The sequence below is a fragment of the Hippocampus bargibanti genome, linkage group LG09, assembly GCF_051943395.1.
Source record: "Hippocampus bargibanti isolate YZ-2025 linkage group LG09, ASM5194339v1, whole genome shotgun sequence".
In the NCBI taxonomy this organism is placed as follows: Eukaryota; Metazoa; Chordata; class Actinopteri; order Syngnathiformes; family Syngnathidae; genus Hippocampus; species Hippocampus bargibanti.
Genome location: NC_142742.1, coordinates 22,383,232 through 22,400,496, shown reverse-complemented (window position 1 = coordinate 22,400,496; position 17,265 = coordinate 22,383,232). Strand labels below are relative to the sequence as shown.

The 17,265-nt window shown below is 43.9% G+C and overlaps 1 protein-coding gene across 3 annotated transcripts in view; it reads right to left on the bottom strand.

Annotated features, from left to right (window-relative positions):
- The window catches only part of pals1a (protein associated with LIN7 1, MAGUK p55 family member a), a 43,669-nt gene extending 26,996 nt beyond the window's left edge, over positions 1-16,673 (bottom strand). Inside the window, exons 1-4 of one of the 3 annotated variants that reach the window (XM_089003814.1) lie at positions 16,483-16,673; positions 1,987-2,291; positions 1,648-1,819; positions 1,146-1,246 (exon numbers count right to left, since the gene is read on the bottom strand). In XM_089003814.1, coding sequence (XP_088859940.1) covers positions 1,146-1,246; positions 1,648-1,819; positions 1,987-2,166 — 453 coding nt within the window. In that variant the 5' untranslated portion in view covers positions 2,167-2,291; positions 16,483-16,673. The remainder of the gene's footprint in view (positions 1-1,145; positions 1,247-1,647; positions 1,820-1,986; positions 2,292-16,482) is intronic. The other 2 variants (XM_089003813.1, XM_089003812.1) reach the window with 2 other exon arrangements.
- Between the last annotated feature and the right edge of the window lie 592 nt (positions 16,674-17,265).

Here is a 17,265-nt window from a genome sequence, read left to right as displayed (position 1 = left end):
GAAGGTTCATATTCACCATCATCCATTGAATTAGGCATTTGTGGTGTAACACTTGAAAATGCTACAAAAAAATGAATGCAAACCTTCGATGCGAACGACACTGTTACGACGACAACGGCAGTCGGAGCAAGTCTCGTAACAATGTCCTTGAAATCCCACAGCTCTACCCTATCGCAAGAATACTCGTTGCACTCGGAGAATGGCTCACAAAGGCTTAAAATTATATTATATACAATTATATATGAATGTCGCTAGTTTTTGAAGGTAAGGTTTTAGACGAGTATACTCGTCCACGACTGAAAAAAACATTTTGTGAAAACCTGTACACTTGTTTCTGCCGGGCAAGGTTAATAGCCAAATACTCTAAATTCTCCCTAAGCGCGAGTGTGGATTGTTGTTTGGCTTGCAACCAGTTCAGTGTGTCCCCCGCCTACTGCCTAAGACCAGCTGGATAGGCTCAAGCACATCCTGCAACCAATGTGAGAATAAACGGATCAGAAAATGGATGGGTGGATGACATTATTGAAATGTATGTGTTTATCTAAATAAAGGTGTATTGCATTCTATTTAGGGCAACACCATCTAGTGGATGCATAGCACAGCAACAGCTACTATGGTGGGGTATATTATGTGGCGTGCCATATGCGTTTTAAAGGTGCATTTTATAATGTGAAGTTCGTTATATCTAAATACAGTCCAGGTAACATCCGACTTATGACCGGCGCGACGTATGACCACCCGTACTAACGACCACGACCGCCAGACTCTATTTTTTTTTAATTTTAATTCTACGCCTGCCACGGCAACGCGCGAGAAGCCAGGCAAGGCAATTTTGTTTTGTTTGCAAGTGATTTAGCACACAGTCTGGATTCAACATTTTGAATAGATTTTGACTCACGGCCATTTTGATTTACAACCGTTTGGTCGGAAAGGGAACCCGGTCGTAAGTCGGATGTTACCTCTACTCATAAATGTTTGCCATCAAGTGGGAAGGGGCTGACGTGGAGGGTTGTGTTTTTTCTTCTACGGTGGGCGTTTAGTGAAGTCAAAAATGTTTTTTACATTTGTTATATGTTAATCCCTTTTATTTTTTAGGTGTCCATATCCAGGACCAAATATTGCCCTTAAAATTCCCCATCGATTACCTTGTTAAATAGTGAAAGGACAAGCTCTATGTCATTCTGACTCTGCTGATCGGACAGACAGCCTCTGACCTGCTTCAGTGACAGCAACAACTCCTCCAACTCTGCAGGAAAAACACACTGCAGTTACAATTTTCAGCTTTTACCATCTAAACAACAGATTAGTTATTTCATCTTCTTGTCCACGAGCTGGATAAGAATATCATCTTGCGGCGGCTTCACATTGATGGTCCCATTTAATAGTAAAGAGTAGTGCAGGGATAAACATTACAGTCCCCAAGAGATTTAATTAAGTTGCTTCCAGGAGCGTCTCATGTCTGTCTCGTCCTCCTCGTGGAATTCCCTCCCACATGTTCTTCCTTAGATTCCTTTCACTCCAAACTGAATTTCCTCTACAGTAGCTCTCCCGTTTCACAAACAGGTTCAGTGATGTTTGCTCCAAAAGTGGGAAAACTATTACTACTTATTAGATTATGTGCACTAGCTGAAGTTTGTGTGCTCATACCAAGCAAAGTGTGCTGACCGCTCAGTAGTGGTTGCTGCGGCGCGTGTGTGTCCTGCAGAAATGTGGGGTTGTCGATGCCAATGTGGGGATTCTGAGAGAGCTTCTTCAGCCTGAGTGAAGCATTGAGATCCAGCTGCCGACCTTCCTCCTCTCGACGACGGCGCAAGTCCTCCTAGCATAAACAGAAAAGTCAAGGAGGCCAGATTACAGGATATCTGGTTTATAATCAACAGTCTTTTTTAAAAAAAGACAAATCAAAAATTACATTTACTGTACTCCTTAATAACGAAATCAGAAATTTCTCTACAGGGCCTGGTCTTTTCTGCAGACAAACATTACCTGATGTTGTCTTATTCTCTCGAGTTGAGCAGATCGCCGGATTGGCAGTGTCCGGTTCCCGAGTTCTCCCGGACAGTCAACGGCCATTTCCCTGTGCTGTTGTCCTACCCTCACATCTTCATCTCCTCCTCTTCCTCCTCCTTCTCCAGCAACATGCCCATTCAGATGAGAGGTTGTCATCCCTCAAACACTTGGGAGTCACAAGTGTGTATACCCAGAGATTTCAGGGTCACCCAGGTATATGTCACACTACAAAGATTTCTAGGACGGTAGCTCCGTAAAAAATGCAGCCATGTTGCCTATACCTGCGGAGAAAAGCAAACACCTCAAAGGTTTAACTTCTGGAATGTTTTTTTTTGTTTATAGTGAAGATTGCTCTTAAAACATTCAATATGAAACAACATAATCTAAAGTCAAGCAACTTCTGATGTCTCAAAATAAAAACTACATTTATCAGAGGATGACAAAACACTAATAACTCATAAATAGAAAGGAAATAGAACTGTCCTATACAGGTAAATGACTGCTCCTAGATTTTTCTCCAGATGGCACTTGAGCTAAAATGAGTTTGACATCACCGATCTCAGTCACCAGGAGCTTCAAACTCAAAGCACAGTTTTGGTAGTATGCTGAATAGAATAAGTAGGCTGAAACTAAACATTTATCACAAAAATAGGCATTAAAGCAGACAGTACAGAACAGCTGACCACCCGACCACTAGCCAGTGAGAGGCCGAGTGCCAACGTCCGACTGTCAATGCGTCACACAAGTCAGTCCACCATTGGGTGCTTCTTGGCCGGCCGAAGCAGAGAATGCGGAGTTGTAGTTTTGGGCTATTGATCAATTGAATTTGTTTGTTGTTTTATAGTACAATTTTTCAGGCTGTTTTATTAGCAGATATGTTAAAAAAAATAAAATATGATCGTCAAAAAGGATGGAGTGATTCTTTATCAGCTGATCCTCAAAAGCAAGTGTGATTCACTTGTCAGATTTGACAGGACAGTCAGTCCCTCAACATGACAAATGTTCACTGGAAAGTGTGAGCATGGGCCTCTCTATGCAGCTCCTGTCTGGACCCTCTGGGGGGTCTGGCTGATTACATTCAGTGCAAGTTATCAGAAAAAAGTAATATATATATATATATATATATATATATATATATATATATATATATATATATATATATATATATATATACAAACAACAAAAATTTAACAAAAAGGACACAACAAAAAAAACTGCGCAGATAGAAATGACAAAAAAATATCATTCAAAACTTTCAAGCATCTCTCACACACATACACGCACACACAATGACGCACGCACACGCACGCACACACACATCAATATAAGGTGAAAAGAAAAAATAAAAAGGTGAAAGGATTGATGACTTATCTTGGTCACAATCACCTCAAAAGCATGTTTGATATGTTATCTCTCACCAGTAGGGCTACGTATTTGCGCACACACGCACACACTAACACACACACACACACACACACGCGCGCACACACACACACACACACACACACACACGCGCGCGCGCGCACACACACACACACACACACACACACACACACACACACACACACACACACACACACACACACACACACACACACACACACACACACACACGAATAATAGTCAGATCCCTTGGTGCAGGAGTGAGGAATGCCAGGCAGTCCTGGGAACAAAATTCCATGGTTGGGGGAGGGAAATGTGTGTATACAAGACCACATACAGTGTTGTGAAATAGTATTTGCCTCCATTCTGATTTCAGTGATGTTTGGATATTTATCACATGCAAAGGTTTCAAGTCATTACATTAATTTTAACATTGCACATATAACATCCAAGGAAATACAAAAGGCAGTTTCTACAAGCCAATTTAATTTATAAAGGTACAAAAATTCAAAAACTACCTGTCCCTATGGGGAAAAAGTAATTGTCCCCCTTGTTAAACCACGCAGTGCCTGTGACTAACGATGGTTTTGAGAAAGCTGAGTTCAATTTCACGGGTTAAAATCACGCACCACCTTTGTTGAGAAACCACACAAGAGGATGTGTCAGGCAAAGTGAATAAGGCTACAAGATCTCAAGAGACAAACTAAGAATCGCACTGTCCAAAGAAGTTTCCCGAAAAAAAAATTGTCAAAAGAAATCGATCAGTCTGGTAAAAAAAGTTACATTGCCATTTCCAGGTTTCTGGGACTTGAAATCAGCGTCAGAGTTAGTATCCATAAGTAGATCAAATTGGGAGCAGTGGCAAACAGTCTCAAGTGTGGACAACCAGCTAAACGAGTGGTTCTTCATCTTGTTGGAGGCACCGAACCCCACGAGTTTCATATGCTCATTCACCGAACCCTTCTTCCAATGTCTGTGCCTACTAACTGCAGTCTAGACTGAGGGATGGACCTCTGTGGCGGAGGATCCACCGAACCCCTGAGACCGACTGACCAAACCCCTAGGGTTTGATCGAACCTAGGTTAGGAATCACTGAGCTAAAATAACCCCATGAGTGTGAGGACAACTCCTCATTGAGTTTGTAAAAGAACCCTGTACGACATCCAAAGAACGCCAGGACTTGTTAGCCTCAGTTTGGGTCAGTGTTTATGACTGAAAGACACTGGCCAAAAACAGCATGCAAGGGAGAGTTCCCAGGTAAAAAACATTGTTGACATATGGGCTTGCCTCACATTTGTCATCGAAAGACATTGATCCAGAGACACTCCTTCATATTGCAGCATGACAACAAATTTTAGATCAATATTTTGTCAGGCAAGGAGATCAGAACTTGGCAATTAGAAGACTTGAGTGCGAAATTATGCTGGCTGGCCTTATAACCCCTTGAGGTCAACCTGGAAGAGGTGCTCATGGAGATTTGAGACCTCTGTGCTTAGTCCACTGTTCTTTGAATTTTGAAATGACTCAGCAGATTTTTTTTTCAGTGTCATATTTGTTCTTGATACAAAAGAGCAACGTAGAACAATACAGTTGTAATACAAATATTCACGTCTTGGCCCATTCGGCTTTTCAATATGTTTATAAGATTGACAAAATATGAATTATTTCATGTGAAATTGTTCTGTGAATCTGTTTATTTTGATTCTGGTTTTATTCACCAAATACACACACAGGGTTAAAAATCCGCACTTGGTTACTTTGGAGTTGGAAGCACAAATAGAGGCAAACCTTATCCGGGTTTGACGCACACACAGTTGCACATAGACACACACACACTCCCGAAAAGAGTTGTACAACCCTGTACCAAGCAAAGAGAAAGATATAGAGGAACAGACTGGCATAAGCACATTTCCTTTGATACCATTTCAGGGTGTGTGTGTGTGTGTGTCTATGTGCAACTGTGTGTGCGTCAAACCCGAATAAGGTTTGCCTCTATTTGTGCTTCCAACTCCAAAGTAACCAAGTGCGGATTTGTAACCCTGTGTGTGTATTTGGTGAATAAAACCAGAATCAAAATAAACAGACAACAGAAGAGAAGATTGTTGGTCCAACACTGGTTTGGTGGGGCATTGTCATTTGTTTGTGGCCTAATTTTAAGTCTGTCAGAGCATGGAGGGAGTGGGAATGCGAGTGAATATAATTTCAGAGAACAGAGGTTGTGTGTATTGTGCTGGCGGGTAGCCCACGTGCTTGTGTGCTAGTTTCATCAGGAACTCTAAATACATTATCAGCCTTGGCCTCGTCACAACAGTATTCACAAAATGAAAGACAATTCTAGTTTCAAATATTACAGAAATGCCAAGCAAATATATTATTACCTCGAGAAGGACGATGATTGAAAATTGAATGTGTGATTTCAATTGAGGGTGCTCGCAATATTGACAACGTAATAATCGAACAAAAGAGATCCATGTGCAAATGGAAAGGAGTATTTACAAGTTCCTGAAGTTGTGAAAGTACCCTAAATGCACAATTTTTATGTGACAAAAAGAATAGTGTTCAAGAAGAGTATTCAACTCAGAGCACCTCCAAAAATTTCTGACTTGATTGACTGAACGGTCTTTCTTTTCAGTAATAATAATACATTTCATTTATAAGCACCTTTCAAAACTCAAGGATGCAAGTATGTATTAATATTGAAGACAAGGTGCAACTGTCCTGCTCACTCGTGTGAGTCAATAGTATCGTCATGATCAAAGACAACGTAAAAATAAATAAAGAGGCCAGATTCTGGTTAAAGTTACTGAGCAAAAGGTCTATCTCGAAATGACTCAAGTTGGATTGTATCTTAAGAGATACAATATGTAATCTTTTGGGAAGCCATTATTTGAATTCATTCATAGTTGAAGAGGCACCGGTGGTTCAGCTGGTGATTGTGAGAAAATGCACAAGTGGAAGTACACTATCGTATACAGAAAACTGCCCACACACAGCCTGACCTTTTTGAAAGATAAGCTGTATGTTTACAGTATTTCTCAGTCACATCGTCATCACATTTTTGTGTCACTTGTGTACATGTAAAAAGAAATAAAAAGACTTTCTCATTTCTTTGAAGCAGTTGCAAATTCTTAGGCACAACTACATAACTGATTGTTTATCATGCGCAATTCTCTGCTGTTGCCCACATTTCCAATTGCTTATCATGGCACCAAACTGCCTCTGAATAGTCGCATTCGCCACCTAAAACTCGAGAGTTCGTAAATACATTTTTTTGACCAGTCACGCCAATGTGACTTGACTTCAAAATTACCATGGTATAATTGTGATCAATAATATTGCAATATTTAATAAGAACCCCCCCCCCCCAAAAAAAAAAAAAACACTTACTATGTAGTCAAACATTTTTGTTTTATATATATATATATATATATATATATATATATACAGTAAAGTCTCGTTATATCGATATCGGATATATCGATAGTCCCGGTTATATCGATATTTTTTCGGACTCCCTTGAATATCGATATAACGAGACTTTACTGTATATAAAATCCTCATATCACCCACCATGGGTGGTGTCTGTCCCCCATTTCAGCTCGGGTCCTCTACCTACCATCTTAAACCCTGCAGTTATGTGTTGGATTGTCTCAGGTGCCTCTTTGCACAACCTACACCTTGGGTCTTGTCTGGTGTGGTATATCCCTGCCTCTATGGCTCTGGTGTTCAGGGCCTGCTCTTGGGCAGCCAGGATGAGTGCCTCTGTGCTGTCCTTTAGGCCAGCCCTCTCTAGCCACTGATAGGACTTCTTGAGATCAGCCACTTCTGCTATGGTTCGGTGGTACATCCCGTGTAGGGGCTTTTCCTCCCATGATTGTCCCTCTTCCAGCACCTCATCCTCTGTTCCCAATTGACTGAGACATTCTCTGAGTACATCATCCGTTGGAGCCTTCTCTTTGATGTATTCATGGAGCTTGGATGTTTCATCCTGGACAGTGGCTCTCAAACTCACTAGTCCCCGGCCTCCTTCCTTACGGCTTGTGTACAGTCTCAGGGTGCTGGACTTGGGATGGAACCCTCCGTGCATGGTGAGGAGTTTTCGGGTCTTAACATCCGTGGTCTGAATCTCTTCCTTTGGCCACTTTATTATTCCTGCAGGGTATCTGATCACTGGCAGGGCATAGCTGTTTATTGCCCGGGTCTTGTTCTTGCCATTGAGCTGGCTACTGAGGACTTGCCTCACCCGCTGGAGGTATTTGGTCATAGCCGCTTTCCTTGTTGCTAGTTCGAGGTTGCCATTGGCCTGTGGTATACCAAGGTACTTGTAGCTGTTTTCAATGTCTGCTATTGTTCCTTCAGGGAGTGAGACCCCTTCAGTGTGGACTACCTTGCCCCTCTTAGTCACCATCCGACTACATTTCTCCAGCCCGAATGACATTCCGATATCACTGCTGTAGATCCTGGTTGTGTGGATCAGGGAGTCTATGTCCCTTTCGCTCTTAGCATACAGCTTTATGTCATCCATGTAGAGGAGGTGACTGATCGTAGCTCCATTTCTGAGGCGGTATCCATAGCCTGTCTTGGCGATTATCTGGCTGAGGGGGTTCAGTCCTATGCAGAACAGCAGTGGGGAGAGTGCATCACCTTGGTATATGCTACATTTGATGGACACATGCGTTAGTGGCTTGCCATTGCCATTTCCACATCCTCATCGAGTTTGCAACGAAGGCTCTCAGGGTCCTGTTGACCTTATACAACTCCAAGCATTCAGTGATCCATGTGTGTGGCATCGAGTCATATGCTTTCTTGTAATCAGTCTAGGCTGTGCACAGGTTGGTATGTCGGGACCTGCAGTCTTGAGTGACTGTTCTGTCAACTAGCAGCTGATGTTTGGCACCTCTAGTATCTCTACTAATGCCTTTCTTTGCTTTGCTCGTGTATTGATCCATGTGTCCACTTATCTTAGCCGCAATGATGCCTGACATGAGCTTCCATGTTGTGGAGAGACAGGTTATTGGTCGATAGTTGGAAGGAACTGCACCCTTTGAGGAATCCTTCATTATCAGGATTGTTCGCCCTTCGGTTAGCCATCCTGGGTGGGTCCCATCCATCAGCAACTGGTTCATTTGTGCTGCTAGGCGCTCGTGGAGAGCTGTGAGTTTCTTTAGCCAGTAGGTGTGGCCTGGTGCCGTCCAGTTTTTCATACCTGAGACTTTTCCTTGTATATCTGCCGCTGTGATGGTAACTGGGTTCTGTTCAGGGAGGTTGCTGTGCTCCTCTTTCAGAGTCACCAGCCATTGTGCACTGCTGTTATGTGCGACTTCCTTCTCCCATATGCCTTTCCAGTATCTTTCAGTTTCCAGCCTTGGAGGGTCTGCTCCGTTGTTAGAACCCTGCCACTGAGCGTACACTTTTGCAGGTTGTGTTGCGAACAGCATGTTTATTCTTCTGGCCTCATTGTCTTTTGTTTACCTCTTTAGGCGACTGGACAAGGCCTGGAGCCTTTATTTGGCAGTTTCGAGTGCTTCAGGTATGGTTATCTGCATGTACCTCTTAGGTATTGGCCTTTTATTCACACCTCTCTGGATCTCCATCAATTGACTCACATATTTCCGAGCCGCCTTGATCTTGGCCTCCAACCGTCTTTTCCATGGTGGGTAATGAATCTCGTGGCTCTCATGGTTGCTCTTGTAGCCAAGCATCTCTAGGATCACTGATGCTGAGGTGTATATCAGCTCATTGGTTTCCGTGATCGTTCCGGTCGGGATTGTTCTCAGTGCTGCATTCACAGTTTCCATGAGACTTTCAGGTGGTACTTCACATAGCAGTTTTAATCGGTGTCTTCGTTGCCCAGTTTTCATTCTTGCCATGATCTTATCTCTCAGGTCAGTTGCTGCCTCGCTCAGCATTGCATTCATTGGGGCTGGTTTCCCAATCTCATCATTCATTGGGGCTTGCCTCCCAATCTCTGGTTGAACCTCTTCCTCGGATGTGGCAGCCTGGGGCCTTTCCCTTCGGAATTTGTGTTGTACCTCATCAATCTATTTTCACCGACACACCAAAATCTACAAAGTTTTTCGGGGCTGCTCGCGAGCGGCGTAGCAGCTCTGTACGGAGCTTTGAGACGCCGGCGTAGGAGGGGGAAGCGAGCCGGCGTGCTCGTCAAGCTACGGCAGCGTGGATTTCGAACGCCGCTCCCATCGATCCACCTCGCTAATCTACGCTCACTACCTGGCTCAGTGACCGCCACCCGGATTCCGCGCTACACCTACCCGGATTCCGTCTCTGTCGGGCCGACCGTGACACGGAGCAATCGGGGAAATCCAAAGGCGGTGGACTATGCTTCTACATCAACGAAGAATGGTGCACCGATGTCACGATGCTCGACACACACTGCAGCCCTGGTTTGGAATCGCTGTCTCTGAACTGCAAGCCATTCTACTCGCCACGTGAGTTCGCTTCCTTTATTCTCGTTGCCGTGTACATCGCGCCACAAGCTAATGCTAACGCGTGTATACAAACACTAGCGGACCATGTAAACCATCTCGAACTAAAATATCCAGAATCACCCCTGATCATTTCGGGCGATTTTAATCAAACACGTTTAAACTGTGAACTTCCCAAATATAAGCAGCATATTGACTGTTTCACCAGAGGAGAAAACATTCTAGATCATTGTTACACAGCACTCAAAGGCGCATACCGGTCTGTTGCGCATGCAGCATTGGGTCTTTCTGACCACTATTTAATCCACTTAATTCCCACATACAAACAGAAACTCAAATGTGTAAAACCGGTAGTCAAGACAGTTAAAACATGGACAGATGAAGCAAAGTTATCGCTACAAGAATGCTTAGACTGCACTGATTGGAGCGTCTTTGAAACTTCAACGGGCACATTGGATGAATACACAGACACTGTAACATCATACATCAGTTTCTGTGAGGACATGTGTGTACGAACAAAGTCCTTCCGCTCATTCAACAACAACAAGCCATGGTTCACTCCCAAACTCAGGCAGCTTAGGAAAGAGAAAGAATCCGCATTTAAAAGCGGCGATCGAGAAGTTTACAAACTCGCCCGAAACAGGCTGATGAAGGAAATTAACATTGCAAAGAAACGTTATGCGGAGAGGCTTAACAAACAGTTCTCCGCTAACGACTCTGCATCGGTGTGGAATTGCCTGAAAGCAATAACAAATTATCGTTTACCTTCCCCCCAAGCAGTGTACAACAATGGTATGGCTGATGCGTTAAATACATACTTTTGCCGATTTGAAAAGGACACCCCATTTCCCCGGTCTGCCCACCATTACCAGAAACTACAGTATCTCCGCCCTCTGCCCTACAGATCCACGAACTGGACGTTAGACGGCTCTTCAAGCAGCAGAAGATCAAGAAAGCTGCGGGACCTGACAGAGTGTCCCCCTCCTGCCTGAAAGTCTGCGCTGACCAGCTGGCTCCGGTCTTCACACAAATCTTCAACAGATCCCGGGAGCAGTGTGAAGTCACATCCTGCTTCAAACAGTTTACTATCGTCCCAGTTCCAAAGAAACCAGCGCCCTCGGGATTGAACGACTATAGACCTGTCGCTCTGACGTCTGTGGTCATGAAGTCCTTTCAACGCCTCGTGCTGAACCACCTAAAGAACATCACCGGACCTCTGCTAGATCCTCTTCAGTTTGCCTACCAGGCAAACAGGTCTGTGGAGGATGCAGTCAACATCGGACTGCACCACATCCTCGACCACCTTGACAACTCAGGAACCTACGCAAGGATCCTGTTTGTGGACTACAGCTCTGCGTTCAATACCATCATCCCAGAACTCCTCATCCCCAAACTTCTCCAGCTTGGTGTGTCCCCCACGATCTGCCAGTGGACCCTCAGCTTCCTGACAGGACGGACACAACAGGTCAGACTGGCAAATATCATCCACAACACGAACCACGAGCACTGGAGCGTCCTGTCTCCATTACTCTTCTCTCTCTACACGAACGACTGCACCTCAACGCACCCAGCTGTCAAATTCATAAAGTTCGCAGACGACACCACGGTCATCGGTCTCATCAAAGACGGCGACGAGTCTGCGTACCGATAACAAGTGGAGCAGCTGGAGCGCTGGTGCAGCCGTCACAACCTGGAGCTGAACACGCTCAAGACAGTTGAGATGATCGTGGACTTCAGGAAACATCCATCACCACAGCTACCCCTCACACTATCCAACTGCCTTGTGTCAACCGTTGAGACATTCAAGTTCCTGGGAATCACAGTGTCCCAGGACATGAAGTGGGAGGTCAACACCAACTCTATCCTGAAAAAAGCCCAACAGAGAATGTACTTCCTGAGGCTGCTAAAGAAGCATGGCCTGCCACAGGAGGTGCTGCAACATTTCTACACGGCTGTCATCGAATCCATCCTGTGTTCTTCCATCACCGTTTGGTTCGGGTCCGCCACAAAAATGGACAAAATCCGACTTTAACGGACAGTTAGGACGGCGGAAAAAATCATTGGCACCGCCCTACCCACTCTCGAGGACTTGCACACTGCAAGAATCCAAACTAGGGCGCGGAAAATCCTACTGGACCCTCCGCACCCTGCCCATCACCTTTTCCAGCTACTCCCCACAGGCAGGCGCTACCGATCCATGCGCACCAAATCCAGCAGACATTTAAACAGCTTCTTCCCCCAAGCCATTAACTCTTTGAACTCTTTCAACAGTAGCCAAAATGGAAGTGTATAGTGCCACTTAGCAGTTTTTTTTGACGACGATACTAGTGCAGCGTGTTCTACCGGAAACAAATTCCCTGTGTGTTCTACATACTTGGCAATAAAGATGATTCTGATTCTGATCTCAAGTTGTGATAGCAATTGCCGTTTGTGGATATTGGAACACTGAGCTACTAGTTGTTTCGTGGTCAACCGTGACTGTGGGTTTCGAAGTAACCATTCAGCCCCCATTCTCCGCATGTAACCCCTCTGACTAGGGTTGCTTGAGTAGTAGCATTCCAACAGAGCCATTTTATCACATCTCGTCCATCTCCGCTTTGTTCCAGTAGCCCATTTTTCATCAGGGTGCTCTGGTTCCCCAGCACCTGACGCAGACCTTGTTTGGCCGGGCGACGTCTGAGCCGGCATGTCATTACATTTATTGTCTCTCATCATTTTTTATGAGGTAGGCATTAGCGTGAAGGGTCTTGCCCAAGGACCCACACTGGATGATGTTTTTGTGCTCATTTTCTCCACCACAAGTGGGATTCGAACCATCGTCTCCCATATGCCAAACTGATGCCTTATCAACTGAGCTTTTCAGAATCAGAATCAGAATACCTTTATTCGTCCCGCAATGGGGAAATTTGCAGTCCACAGCAGCAATTGAAGAGGGATGGGATTGGGGTGGGAGTGAAAGGATAGAAAACAAGATATTCTAAGCAAAACTCTCAAGGACACTTTACAGTCACCGGGAATCCATTTGAAACTTGTTGCATGTTATTCATATGATGCACAGGCAGGCCATGACCAAAATAATGGATTTTTTTTATCAATTGTGCAGCCCTAAATGGTCCAATGATTTTCTGCACCAAGTATACAACTGCAATAATATTGCATTCTCCCACTGATCACTTTCTCTCTGCTTGAAACTGCATATTGTCTCACAGCTGGCATTAGGTGGTACCACTGCACAACGTGGTACACTGTTTAATGAATGTCCTTCTGTAGTTGCTGTATTTGTCATGTCCTGGTTATGATGATACTGGTCCAGCCTGTACTACAGAAGAAAAAAAATCATTGCATTCTATATACTTTTCCAATAAAGATGATTGTGATTCTAGTTCTTAAACCTTTAAATTTCATTTAAGAGTGGACAGAGTGGGAGGGAGAGATAGAGAGAAAGAGAGAGAGAGACAGAGAGATAGAGAGAGACCGAGAGATAGACACACAGAGACACACAGACAAAATATGGGGCCATGATCCGAGACTCGCACAATACTGTAGAAGTCAGGGGTGTCAAACTCATTTCGCATCGCGGGCCACATACGGCCTAGGCCAGGCATGGGCAAACTACGGCCCGCGGGCCACATACACACATTAGGCTTTTTAGTCCGGCCCACCGAACCTGCCCAAATTATAGTAAAAACAGTGTCTGAAATCCATGACAAAAAGTTAGCGGACAACAGGGCATATAATATACTACTACAAATGCTACCTTGCTTAATTTACGGTAAATGTGCATGGCTAGATTTTGCTGCAGTAGTCGATTGTCATTGTGGTGCACATTTCTTTAACTTTGCCCCTTCAATGAAAACCTATTAAAAACAAACGCAATCTTGATGAATCACAGTGCATATGTTATTTTAATCTATTTCCATTTCCTCCTCCAAGTATCTGCGAAATAGTATGTAAACGCCATATTCCTTGAGAGAAATTTATTAACTGATCAGGGATATTTTTCACATTTGAAAGACAGTTAATTGGATTGGATTGGATTTGCCTTTATTATTCTCACAGTGGAGAAATTTACATTTCACAGCAGCAAAGTGATGAAAGGAATTAAAGTAGAAAAACAAAATTCATGAGCTGCTGGAAAGGCAGCCACTCTCGCGGCGCCGTCTTGAAGTCAAAAGAAGAAAAAACAAACTAAATAACAAATAATATGACAGCACAGAGACAATATGACAAATCAAAAACACAGAGAGACATTCATTCTTCAGGACTTGCTCTACCCTCTTTGTGATGACATGAAGCAGTTCTAGATGAAAGAGGAGAGGATCAAAGCGTCTTTCCACCAGTGGATCAGGGACATCATGGTGGAATGTGCACGTCGACTACAAGCTAAATGTTGAAAGCAAACACGCAGCTGTAGCATCCATTGTCAAAAAGAGATTGTCTCACATGTCCTGTTCCACATAAATCTGCTTCAATTCCAAGCCGCAACAGTTCCACATACGCATCGGCGCTCTGCGCTGATGCTCCTTTCTTCTTATCGCGGGTTCCTCAAGCCATGCATCTATCCAGCCGCAGACTGTCCAACAGCACTGACCCTTCCGCTAAACAAAGCGGGGCTGTGAAGATGCTGCCCATTACAGGCGCAAAAAAGCACATCGGCCCCTTTGGTGTCCAGCGATGGCAGTCGAATGGCTCCGACATTCCTCCCATTCAAAAACAGTACTGGCATATTCATGCTGCCGAAAAGGCGCAACCGCTCAGCACAGTCTCCTCCTTGATGAATGTCATGGTCAAAAATGCTGAAAAACAATCCGTATCCGTTCCACACGATGCACAACAACACAAAGTGACAAAAGAAAACACAAAACAAGACAAAAACAACCAAAAAAAGCTCGTGAGAGCACTTGCTGAGGCTGCCTACTTGGGCGCCATCTTGGACTTCAAAGATAATAAATTGGGTCTTACTGTGCTATGAGGTTTGTACACACTACATTTAAAGGACAACCGGCACCATTTTTTTGTTTCCCACTGATATCAGCAGAACGTTCTATAGCATCTAAAATACCCAAAACATGCAGGCTGATATTTTTAGTTAATTGAAAAACACCAATAAAAATGACTTCAAAATGAATCCGGAAATGGCCAGTTTCAGAAGGTCCCACCCCCTTCTTCGTGACGTCACGCCAAGACGTCTTGCCTTGCTCGAGAATCAAAACAATGGCTTCAGATTCGGAGAAGATGTTTTCTTGTTACTCATCCAGTTATGAATATGATTCAAATAGTTCTGAAGAGGAAAGCATAAATGTTTGCAATTGATTCAAGGAGTCCTCCCATATCAATTCGAGCCGCCAATGATAGCAATGTAGCACCCAGAAAATGCAGAAGATTGCGCCCAAGCTCCGTTGGAAATGGGCTGATTTGTCAGCTGGGAATTTGTGTCAGCGAATATGAAATAGTTGTCTTGGTGCAACACACAACGATTCACCATGGCGTTATTTATGTGTTTTCCTTCTAATTTCGCCATCACACGGATCAACACGAAGAAGTTTTCAGACCAAACAAAGTACCCAAAATGCATTGTGTGTCACTTTCTCGGTCAGGGGCGGTCCAAACGTGATGTCACATGGGGTTCGTCATCAACTCGAAAACAAGACTTTGTGAATATTCAGCGCAAGTCTTAGAACGTAAACTATAGCTATATGCTGTGGAATCTTGGTAAAATACGCCCCTTAGCGGATAATCCATGAATTGCAGTGAATTAAAAATATTAATTCCATGTCTTTTATGCATTTTTCCACTTTCAAATTATCCTGCGGGCCTGATCGAACCTCCTTGGGGGCCAGTTCCGGCCCCAGGGCCGTATGTTTGACAACCCTACACCCAACTTATACTATAAGTTGAATGCCAGGTCGCATAACTGTAAGTACGTGTGAACATTCATCAAATGAACACCAAACAGAAGACCTCTGATGCTGTTTTTAGAACAAGATCAAAATCGTTGTGTACACCTGCATCTAAATATATAACTACCTAATCATACCACACACAGCATTTACAGTTAAGTAGAGTATTGGGTTACCCATATTGTTGCGCCCAAGATGCTAATTAAAAACAGACGACTTCCTGACGGCAAAGTCCACAGTCTGCGTTCTGGCTAATTAATGTCAGCCAATGTAACAACACTTGTGACAGATGACATTCGAACGTACAAGATTTAGATGCATCAGTGAAGCAAGAAATGTTCTTCATTAGTCATTGACGATATGAGCGTTTCAAGAATGCTTGAATATTTCGTGTAAGCCTGGATTGTTGGGTATCTGTTTACTGTGGTTTAAAATACTTTCACCTTAATTAAACGTGTCTCTCGTCGTGTATTTGGGGAGTGTGCAGTGAGAGCGAGTCGTCCCATTATCAAAAGTTACGTCTTTGCGAACAAACCAGTGGTAATCAACGCCATTTGCTTCAGACGCTGCTTGGTGGCGTTCCTCAACTTTGTGAATAGGCCAAAACATCATATGCGTTTTGTTTTCTTGAAGTTACCGTTTCCAGGCTAAAATTGGCCGCTAACTAGTTAGCTCACTTGCTGCGTCTTTGCAGCACCTGTTGATAACAAAAGCCTCTTCATCTGAGGGCGAAGAGTACTCACTCGCGCTGTTCCTACGCCGTCCCACGTTCCTCTGAGGAGAACAGCACGCTTCATCGAAGCAGTCGTGGGTCTTCTAGCGTTATGTGAGTTAGGTTCGAACTACAGTCGTTTGGTGATCGCTTTTTCTACTCGGCAGCTCGGACGTCTCCGTTCTCAGTATGGAGTAACCCTCCTTCTGTCATCATTTCAACAGCCACAGAAAGGAGAAAAGACCGCCCCACCCCTTAGTTGAGAGAGCGGCGATACGATTGGATGCCAATAACAGGAAATGCCGTCTGACCAATCAAACACAGGAATGCCGTATCAGCGCCCACATCATTATATACGTTGGGTCCTGTCGAAATAAATTACAACATACCACTTCAAAAAACATACCACTTTACTTTTCATTCCAGACCGTCAAAGCCAAGAATGAACAACTATCTTGATTAATTTAAACAGGTGAATGACAACACTCCTCAGAAACCGGAAAATATTCTTTTCCTTTCGGATTTTGCCTTCGGGAGTCGCCACAGCGAATCAGTGTCCTCCATCTCAGCATGACACCGGAAACTGATAACTCCAATTTGTTGAACGTGTAAACAAATACATACATAAATAAGATAAATATGACGAATTGCACAAATCACACAAGGCCACGCATATAGAAATACGGAAACTAAACATGCGCATGTGCAAAGAGTCACTTTCTTTTCCCCGCCTATTTATTGACGTTTCAAAATCCCAATGGTTGAAAAGGTTTCTTCAGCCGTCATCTGTACTTCTTTGAAGGTGTCGGACGTT